At 37.1% G+C, this 11014-nt stretch overlaps 2 protein-coding genes across 2 annotated transcripts; both read left to right on the top strand.

Moving 5' to 3' along the window:
- Nucleotides 1–23: 23 nt before the first annotated feature.
- LOC110734209 (pentatricopeptide repeat-containing protein At5g09450, mitochondrial-like) lies at nucleotides 24–4400 on the top strand. Its single transcript, XM_021914267.1, has 3 exons — nucleotides 24–366; nucleotides 446–734; nucleotides 3169–4400. Exons 1-3 carry the CDS (start codon nucleotides 332–334, stop codon nucleotides 4063–4065), a joined length of 1221 nt encoding a protein of 406 aa, XP_021769959.1. The 5' UTR covers nucleotides 24–331; the 3' UTR covers nucleotides 4066–4400.
- Nucleotides 4401–5355: 955 nt separating this feature from the next.
- On the top strand, nucleotides 5356–10013 carry LOC110734210 (serine/threonine-protein kinase PEPKR2-like). Its single transcript, XM_021914268.1, has 5 exons — nucleotides 5356–5605; nucleotides 5723–5799; nucleotides 5917–6959; nucleotides 7362–7658; nucleotides 9499–10013. Exons 3-5 carry the CDS (start codon nucleotides 6218–6220, stop codon nucleotides 9870–9872), a joined length of 1413 nt encoding a protein of 470 aa, XP_021769960.1. The 5' UTR covers nucleotides 5356–5605; nucleotides 5723–5799; nucleotides 5917–6217; the 3' UTR covers nucleotides 9873–10013.
- Nucleotides 10014–11014: the final 1001 nt, after the last annotated feature.

Here is an 11014-nt window from a genome sequence, read left to right on the forward strand (position 1 = left end):
AATGGAACTTGACAAAAGTGAAATTCGTACACCTATTCACCTAAGTTCTCTTCAACTAATGAAGTTTTGATTTAGTGGTTAAAATTGATGGTTTGTGTACAATGTTCGTAGGTCATAGGTTTAAATCCCCCCATTCAATACACATATGGCATACGGTACCATTTAACTAGTGTCATATTTACTCCATTTTTTACTAGAAGTATGGTCTCGTCGGCATAATAGTGGTGTGAAATCTTATCGGCAATGGAATCGCAAAGTCTTATATGAGAACAACTCTAGCAAGTTAGCAGCAGGGCAGCAATACTCACACCGTGAGGCATCAACCCACGCCATGGCAGCTCGCTCTCTCCTCCTCCATCTCAGACGGTAATTCTTTCTCTTTCTCTCTCATCTTCAATTTTCAACATTTAGCTCACTTTCTCAAACATTTATCTCAATTTTGCAGAAAAATCATCACCATTACTAATAGCAGTAACACCAAAATCAATGTGAAATTTCTGAGTTCCACTTCAACTTCCGACGCTTTAATAACCGAAACCCTAGAATTTGAAGATTCTTCTCCCCAAATTTCCGACGATTTGAAGAGTCGGATCTTCCGTCTTCGACTTCCTAAACGAAGCGCCACTAATATTATTCAGAAATGGATCAATGAGGGCAATTCCGTTACTCTCCCAGAACTCCGTCAAATTTCTCGAGACCTTCGTAAATCTAATCGTTACAAGCACGCTCTTGAGGTATTTTTCCTATATTTATTTCTTATTTTTGTTGGGTTTTTTCTTTTTTTTTTTTTGGGTGGTGTTTTCAGTTTATCATTTATATACATAATTAATGGCATTGAATTTATAAAGAACTAGAATTTCAAGCTATTTTGTAAGTACTATAATTAAGTAAATGAAGGGAAAACATAGTTTAAGAGTTGAATTTAGGAGGAAAAAGTGAATTGCACCCAATGATATAGATTATAGACTAGTCACAATGTTATTAGATGTGAGGTCTTTTTGAGATGTTCAGAGAAAGTTGTCACCTTTCGAAGTTGATTAATGGATTAGGTTAGGATAGCTAGATTTTATATTATAGTGTGTTTGGGTGAAGGGGTACCAATTTGGTTGATTACTATGCTGGAACATAGAGCTTCTAAAATGGGGATATTTAATTAGAGTACTAATTTTTTGTCATTGGGTCTGTAAGATGAGTTGCATAAGAATTGATTTAGCTCTAAACTTTTTGGAATCTTTATAATATTACTTCATACAGAAAAGTTGTGATGTTGCGAGTGGTAGTCTCTGATGTTGAGGGAATTCTACAATGTCTATGATAGAGAACAGACTAAAGAAGGCAAGAGAAGGCTTCTAAATTGCTTCCGTGTCATTATGGATACTCAAAAAGTTTTAGTCTTGATTCCGAAACCTAATGAAGTTATAGTAATTCTTTGAATATGGCTGTGATTCGGGTTCCTACGAGAGGCCCTACTATGATGTCCATGTGTGGTCTGTGTTTGATGGTGTGCTTGTTTTGTATTGCTCTCAATTTTGTAATCTTGCTGAAATAAGGGATGTTAAAATTGTTGTGACATTGGAAGCTTCATGGTGCTTCTACTGTGAATAATAAATACTCTGAATATCACTTCCTTATTTGGGGAAATAGTTTCAGAGGAAACACAAGCTGCTTAATTTTGGCACAGAAATTAAAGTATACACTCTTATGCTATATGATTTTAAGCCTGTACTACTTAAAGATGGCCATATGGGTGTGCTGTTTGTTTTAGGCATCAGCAGCTTCAACTATTATTATGATTCCAGAATTCATCCGTTTTGAAGACTTGAAGTTTTTGAGTTTCTTGACCTTGTCTTCGTTATCATACAACGTGAGTATTTGTGTTAAAATATAAAAGTTCCTGGTTAGCTGGTTTAAGTATACAACTCAGGGATAAAGAAACCAGAAATCACCCATAGTTTCCATCAAACAGTGCCTTTTTATTGAGAAAAATATCTTAAAACCTGCTAGTGGATGTACATACTGCTGCTGTGGAATGTGCTGAATTTACATTTCTATCCTGACTTTGGTATCAAAACATGTTGTAGCTCTTTTTTTTATTGTGCTCAACTTTGTCATTGTCTGAAGAACATCAATGATGGCAAATGCACTGCAGCTATGCTTACTTATTTGAGTCAGAGAGCCTATATGTCCATACTCTAACATCCTATTGACTTGGAGTGGTATGGAGGCTTCTTTTAACAGACATCCATGAAGCATTATCTAGAATGGGTTATTATTGATAGTAATGTTAGGATATCAAGAATGGTTATATAACTGAGATGAGCAAGGTAGATAGGCCTTGATACAGTGATACTGAAGAAATCAGAATAATTGACCTTTAACTTGTGTGAGCTATTCTGAGATAATTTTATTCCCCCTGACTATGTCTGATTAGAATATAGGTCTAGAAATTTTTGTTTTAAGATAGAAGAAAGAGAAATTATGGTTGATTCTGCCCATTGTGGTCTAGTGTTTTGTCATCAGGGCAACAAGTAAGTTGTAAGAATGATGTTTAACGAGTTCTTGTATTGTTATGGCTACTATGAAAATAAGTAGTCCCGAGATGTGAACTAGCTTTTTCTTTTCTTCTTTTCTTTTTTTATTTTTTTATTTTTTTGGTAGGAAATCTGTGCCTGCAAAGATGTTAGTTAATTCTGAATTTTACTATTGCTAACCATCTGCTCCTAAACCTCATACTTCTCTATGAATGGTATAATTTCACTGTGAAAAGCTGTCACAAATGAGTCTGAAAATGGTTCATTGCCAATATTATTAGGCATATAAGAGAGGGCCAATGATTCTAATCTGTTTTTATGCCCCCCATGTATACTGTACCAAATCTTCCTGTTAAAATATGACTGCTAGCCTTCAATTATACTGTGGTATATCGAATGATTCTCATTGTCTCCGTTGCCTTTTGATGTGAATGTTGGCTTCATTCTATGGGAAAGAACACACTTTTCTTTCTTATTGCCTTTTCTTCTTCTTCTTCTGTTTTTATGTTGCTAATTGAGTTTGTTCTGACCTTTTCTGACTAATATACATGGTAGGGTTTTTTCTTTTTTTATACTTTTAAGTGTTTTGTGATGCTTGAGTTAATGGTCAGTTAACTAATGGTTTGTTACCATACAGATAACAGAATGGATGGTTTCTCATAATGAATTCAAGTTATCTGATTCTGACTATGCTGTTCGCCTTGATTTGATGACAAAAGTTTTCGGGGTTGATGCCGCTGAAAGATATTTTGAAGGTCTTCCACATGATGCTAAAACAAATGAAACATACACAGCTCTCCTCCACTCCTTTGCATGTGCTAAATTAACTGATAAAGCCGGGGAGCTTTTTCAGCGTATGATGGAGTCAGGTCTATTCTTCCATGCCATTACCTACAACGAGATGATGACTTTGTACATCTCTGTGGGTCAAATGGAGAAGGTTTCTTCAGTTATTGAAGAGCTGAAACGCCATAATGTGGCACCAGATCTCTTTACTTATAACCTTTGGATAAGCTCTTGTGCTGCAACTCTCGACATTGATGGTGTCAGAAGCGTTCTTTCTGAGATGAGCCAGGATCCTCAGTCTGATGATGGTTGGGTGAGGTACCGAAACCTTGCTAACATTTATGTTACAACTGGCCAACTTTCCAGCTCTGGGGGTAGCTCTCTTGTAGAAGCTGAAAAGACTGTTACTCAGAGAGAATGGATTACCTATGATTTCCTCATCTTACTTCATGCTGGCTTTGGAAACAAGGATATGATTGACCAGATATGGAAATCCTTAAGAATGACTAAGCATAAAATGATTGGTCGCAATTATGTGCCCATTTTGTCTTCATATTTGATGCTAGGTCATATTGAAGAAGTAGAAGAAATAATAGATCAATGGAAGAACTCCACAACTTCAGTTTTTGACAGATCCCTCTGTGATAGATTGGCGAATGCTTTTGTAGAAGCTGGATTTACGGAAACAGCTGAAACTTTTCGTTCCCTTTTGAATGAGAAAGATGATGCTATCAGTGAATCGGAATAGGCACAAGCAGCTACGGTGGGTGAAAAGTAGGCAGATGAGTCTTGCTACTCAGGCGTGGTATTTTTAAAGCCTGCCTGATGACAGTTTTGATAAACGCCAGCAGATAAATTTTTTTTTTTTTTTTTGGAAGAATCTCCATTCAATGTATTGTCACCGATCATGTACAACTCTTGTTTCGATTTTCCATCTTTGGTAAATGAAACTGCTTATCATTAATGGCTAGTAATAATGAGCTTAAAATGTACGAGTATGTGATTTTAAAGAGAACGAGGATCATGCTTTGCTCTATCATAACGTTGTATTGTGATTTATATGTAAGAAAGTGTATGGTCATATGAGGCCTTGTCGTATTCATTATACGGAGTATATATTTTTATAATTTTTATTTTTCTCGATTATATAAGAGGGAGGGAGCACTTTGGTGTCCTAAAAATACAATAATACCTTTTGTAGCTCAATGTTAATGTTGAAAATATATATATATATATATAAAAATATATATATATATATATACATATATATATATATATATATATATATATATATATATATATATATATATATATATATATATATATCAATGGGCTTGAATGGAATGATAAATAATTTATGATGTTAGTTACAATTAAATGGAAACTCATCATTGGCAAGTCAGTCATAATTGACAAGTTAAAATTTGACATTAATTCTTCAAATAATTGTCACCAATTAAGAAATTGTAGATTATGGAATTATGACAATTAAGAACATTTTATCAATTATCATTTCAATTTTGTGAATAGATTTGAATAATTATAACTAACATTATGAATACAAAAACTTTCCCCTTTTTATTCTTGCTATTAATTTTTTATTTGCCGATATTATGTATATAATTTTCAGTCTCATCTCTCATTTATTGAGAGTCCAATATTATATGCATCGATCAAATTTCCTATAGTATACACATCAATTTAATATTCATCACAATTATATTTATTTAAAAATTAAAAAATGCATATCACGTGCTATATAAACACATTCCTCATTAAATTTCCAACCAAATGCAATTGCACCTTACCAATTTAATCCTCACGTAACATAACTCCACACAAAATAAACCTCCTCAATAATATTTTCTTTTCCAAAACCAATCACTCACAAAGTCGTAATATATCAATCATCCACTCATTAAATTGTTATGCTAATCAAATCAACTAATAGGAAAATCCGATTTGATACAACACAATCCGATTTGATACACCTCAACCTCAATCCCCTTATATTTAGCCCTAATCTCCTCCTTGAGAAGAAATTCATACAAAGCAAATGAAAAATTAAACGCTAAGAGCTTAACACCCACCATAGACATACACAAATGTTCCCTCTCACGGGTTCCTCGAAGTCCCACAAATTTCCATACTAAAGAGACTACTGTACTCACTGAATACAGTATCCCCAGTAATTATTAGCACCTCTCATACTCCTTTTTCTCACTCTTTTCTTCTCTTCTACACTCTTCATTTCACTTACCTTTCTTTTCACTCTTCTTCTATCAAAGGTATTCTCTTTCCTCCTTTTCTTCCTTTTTGATTTTTGGTTCATTTGATTGATCTTTGATGTTATAGTCTTGTTTTTGTTTCTGGGTTTGTTGATTTTTTGTTGTTTGATTGTATAGGTTTGTGGAAGAATTACTGAGTTGTTGATCTGAAATGGGTGTTACTAAGAAAATTAAAAAGTTATCTGATTTTCAAGGTAGGCTAATACCTCTTTTTGTTTTCAATTTAACTTCTTTTTTTGTGGGATTTATTGTTGATTTATTATGGTAGTTTAGTATTTTGATTTGGGTCCTTTTCTTTGGGGTTTCTTCAGAATTTGATCAACAATGGAGGGTTTTGATGCGTTGGCTTTGGGTTGGTGGCGGGTTCTTGCTACAATGATAAAGAAAGAATTTGGTTTCTGAACTTTTGCTTTTCAGAAAATTTATGTCCATTTTATTGATGAATTAGTTATAGCATTAGTTTGATTTAATTTGTAGTTTGATGTAATTTGCTAATTATTATTAGTGCAACAATGTTCAGTTTAGTAGTGATTACTGATTAGTTAGAGTGTGAGTGTAGGAAGTAATTGACAATGTGGACTGATGAATGATTTTTAGTAATTAAGGATTTAGATGAAGTCGCCGAGTAAGAAAAGGAAGGGAGTCGAGGAGCTATTGAATGGTGGGAGATATACTTCATCAATAGCATATTATAGGTCTCATGTATCGTTGGAAGATTACTCTAGGCTAAGAAAAAGGGGAAAGGAAGATGTAATTAGAGATGATTGTAGATTGTCCGAGAGTAGAGTGAGTGGTGTCGTTACTGCTCCACCTTACGGTAGCTTGCCTTCTGGGTCACCTACGAGAGGTATTAAAAGGAAAATAGGTTGTATAGATGCAGCTACCAGAACAGGAAGGAAGAAAAAGATTGAGCAGGATTATTATTTGGGTGCTACGATTGGGAAAGGGAAATTCGGGTCTGTGAGAATGTGCTGGAGCAAAGCAAGTGGTGAGGTGTTTGCGTGTAAAACTTTAGCCAAAGGGGAAGAACCTGTGCATCGAGAGGTGGAGATTATGCAACATTTGTCTGGACATGTGGGCATTGTAACACTCAAGGCAGTGTATGAGGATGTTGAATCTTTCTATCTTGTGATGGAATTTTGCCCTGGCGGGAGATTGCTTGACCAAATGGCAAGGGAAAGGCGATACTGTGAGCAGCAGGCTGCTAACATACTAAGAGAACTTGTTATGGTCATCAAGTACTGTCATGATATGGGTGTTGTTCATCGTGATATAAAGCCAGAGAATGTTCTTCTTACATCCTCAGGGGGCTTGAAGCTTGCAGATTTTGGCCTGGCAGTTAGGATTGTTAATGGTAAGTGGGCTAATAAATTATAATGCTTGATGCTGCATTTAAGAGCTTGCCATGTTTGGTCTTCTTCATTGCAATTTATGGTCATCAATTTATAAGCATCACTTTCGATTCGTATGATTTGTGCTTTTAAATACTTCGTATATTTTATGTAAATTTCTATAAAGGTATGAAGTCTGAGGTCATATTGTTGTGACTCGAAGAAGTGGCAATCCTGGATTTTGTTCGTGTCATGTATGTCTTTGTTGATGTGGTATGTTTGTCAATTATCTGCTGTTCACATGATCACATCTCCCTCCAATCAACAGACATACACTAGGGGGGAATGGGGATAGTGACTGGATAGAGGGAGGAGAGAAAAAAATGCAATATATAATTTTTTTACTCTTTGATGTCTCCTTTCAGGTCAGAGCTTGTCTGGTGTGGTTGGAACTCCGGCTTATGTTGCTCCTGAAATTTTGGCGGGTGAATATTCAGAAAAGGTGGATATCTGGAGTGCTGGGGTGCTTCTTCATGCACTTTTGATTGGTGTTTTACCCTTTCAAGGAAGCTCTTTAGAAGCTTGTTTCGAGTCCATCAAGAGTGTGGATCTTAATTTTGATAGTGGCTTATGGATAACAGTTTCACAGCCTGCTAAGGATTTAATTGCCCGTATGCTAACAAGAGATGTTTCAACAAGACTATCTGCCGATGAAGTACTAAGTAAGTTCCAGTCTTTCTTATTGGTCTTTCCACTGCAAAGTCTAGCACCCTCTGCTGCTTGTTTCACAGGTTGCTTCTTGCATCCAAAATGTGTTCGGCTGTTTGCCCTAGAATTGGTCATGTGATGATGTTTTAAGCAATTGCACTCATTTCCACATATATCTTAATTATTAATTTATTTCTAGGCTTTTAGATTGACAGTAGTCACAGATATTTGATGCGAAAAAATGACAAACTAGAAACTGGAGGATCTTATGTTTAGAGTTACGGTGGATTTCTCCTTTTTCTTTCTTGTTCAATTTGTAGATTTGATGGCAGATCTATTCGAGTACGTATACGTATAGCAGAGTTATCAGTGGTAAAGAAAAAAAAAAAAAAGGGACCCTTGAAAGATACTAAATCTTTTCTTAGTATTATCCTCAAGTATTTGTAATCCTTCCCCTCACCTTGATCATCTGATCTTTAATGAGTTTCTGTTTCTATTTATGTTCCCATTTTATATTTGTTTCTCTGCCACGTAGGTTAAGACCGAATTTTATGTTTCCATATCCTTTCCCATTTTCATATCTGCTTATGTGCTACCTAAATTGTGACTGAATCCTATGTTTCCATTTCTAATTCATATTTATGAGTTGTTTGAGTGGGAGTCGGGAGGGGAGGTTTTTGAGAGGAAGCCGTCAACAGAGGCAGTTAGCACCTCCTTGTTTAGTATCGAATCACAATATCTATATTTATGAGTGTTTAGACTATCATTGTAGTTGGTTAGACTGATAGTTCAAGCTTGTAAAATCAAGTTAACAAGCTACAGAGCATGTTTGCAGTGGAGATGGTGACAGTCTATGAGAGGTGAACTGGAGGCAGCTAAACTTTTTGCAGATTTAAAGCTGAGTTAGTTGTGATGCTTACATACGGATCTAGGGTATTGGGCCTATTGGCTAGTTGGGAGGATGGTAAATCTATCTATGATGCTAAAGTTGTTTTCACTCTTGGAATTTATGCATGCTTGGTCATTTTTGGTTGCCGGTGTAGAAGAATTGATGATGTTCGTGCTGTAGCAAATGAGATAAATTGAGGGTTGATATTAATTTTGCTTCTCATTGTTTAGTTATGTATGCTTGTTAACTAGAATAATGAAGATTGCAACCATTATGGTTGCTGCAAGTCAAGTAATTCAACTTTAGAGTGTTTCTTTTGATAGTGAGATTGCACAAGTCAATAAGATTTAGCACATTTTCTTATTTTCCAGAAAGTCAAGAAATGAGGAAAAAAGTTGTTTGTTAAGGCTTGCTTGGAATGCGATTACTCATGATGGGCAGAAGGGAGGTAATAAAGAGGCTGTGAATGGGTGGAGGTGGTTAGTAATTTTGGTGAAAAAGAGAGAGGAAGAGAAGGTAATAGATTACCCCCAATTCAGGGTTTTTAAGTACACCCCTGCTTCTGGGGCCTAGGTATAAGAATTACCCCCCCCCCCCCCCCCCAAATAAGGGTAATAATCTCCCATCACGGCCTCTTCCTTCAAGCACCACTGCCCCCACTCGATTATGTACCACTTCTTATTGCCTGTCCTAGAGGAAACATCTTTACTCCTCAACAACACCCACCCACCCAACACCCCCCCCCCCTCCTCTCTCACCCCAGCTTCTTAATGTTAGGTAGGGTAAAATACATTAACTGCTGGTCATGTTTTGATTGTTTATTTCCATCTCTTTTATCTTCAGTCATTTGTGCTATTTGACAATATAAGTGTGAGGGTACGAAAAGCCATTATCAACTTAATTGGTGAATTTGCTTGTGTGTGCTCATGTTATGGTGCTCTAATACAATGATCTATTTGTGACAGAACATCCATGGCTTTTGTTCTATGCTGATCCACCTTTGAAGACACTGACCCTTAAGTTAACACCGAGCAAAAGTAGGAGAATGACTTCACGTGACGTGACTGTAAAAAAAAGGAATGAATCAGAAAATAAACAGGACAAGCCAGCTGATTCACACAGAGTTGACTCAGACAATGACTCGTCGACAAGCAGGTCGACAAGTTCTTCGTGCAAGTTGGAAGAGGACAGTGGATTAGTGGATGCTCTTGCAGTTGCAGTTTCCTGCATGAACATCACTGAAACTAAGAGGATTAGGTTATGCAACCCACCGAGTACTATTTCTATTTCACATGAGTGTTCGTCTAATTTAAAAACTAATCTCTGTACAGCTTTCTGATTATTACTAAAGTGTTGATAAACAGTTTTAAGCTACTGGGGTTAACTTAAGGTAATATTAGCCACCTCAGAGCTTAAATCAGAACTTAGGACTACCCTTATGGTATTAATCTTACTTGTTAATGCTTTTATTATTCGATAAGCGGGATTTGACTATTCTGTAATATGTGCATATTTTCGTACCAGTAGGTCTTCATCTCTGAGAAGAATTGGGGTATGGTCAGGCGGCCTCATGATGACTCAATTGTCATCGAATGCAAGGTTGCCAACCAACGAGTGGACCGGATCCTCATTGATACCGGGAGCTCGTCTGGATCAGCTATCAGTGCTTGGCAAAGCTCAAGTACAAGCCTAGCAGTATGCACAAGGCTTCTCACCCCCTAGTCGGCTTTGGGGGAGGAGTAGTGCATCCGGTGGGGAGGATTGACCTACCCATCCGGCTAGGAGAGAAGGGGGAAGGACGGCACATGGTCGTCAAGTTCTTGGTGGTCGAGGAATTGACCGCCTACAATCTCATTCTGGGCCGTCCTACCCTTAACGAGTCCAAGGCAGTCATCATCCCATCCCTCATGCTGATCAAGTTTGAGAGGGATGACGGGTCAGTGGGTTCCCTGAAAGGGAATCAGAAAACGGCTAGGGAGTGCTACCTCTACTGCTGCCGCAGTCGGCCAAAACGAAGAGCCCATTGACCTTGATGACGTTCGGCCAAAACATGAGCAGGCATCCGGCGACGCCCATTTGGGTGAATTCGTCGAAGAGAACATCTCCCTTCCGTGTGGTACATTGTTCTACAGGTCATAAACTCAAACGGCTTTAACCGGTTAGGTTAATGATAACTCATGGCCGTTCGAATGACCTATCGAAATCAAGATACACCCGGTTATTACCCCAAGGTAATATAGACGGTGAAATAAATCTTTAATCTGCAGCCGGCTTTTGCCAAAAAGCACTACAGCCGGCTACAGCTTCCATAAACAAGGTCAAAACCTTGTTGAAATCAAGATGCACCCTGTTATTGCCCCAAGGCAATACAGGCGGTGAAATAAATCTTGATTTGCAGCCGGCTTTTGCCAAAAAGCACTACACCCGGCTACAATTTCCATAATCAAGGCCACAGGCCGCTTGCATACCAACCAAAGGCAT

This window comes from Chenopodium quinoa, unplaced genomic scaffold (assembly GCF_001683475.1).
Source record: "Chenopodium quinoa cultivar QQ74 unplaced genomic scaffold, ASM168347v1, whole genome shotgun sequence".
Taxonomy (NCBI): domain Eukaryota; kingdom Viridiplantae; phylum Streptophyta; class Magnoliopsida; order Caryophyllales; family Amaranthaceae; genus Chenopodium; species Chenopodium quinoa.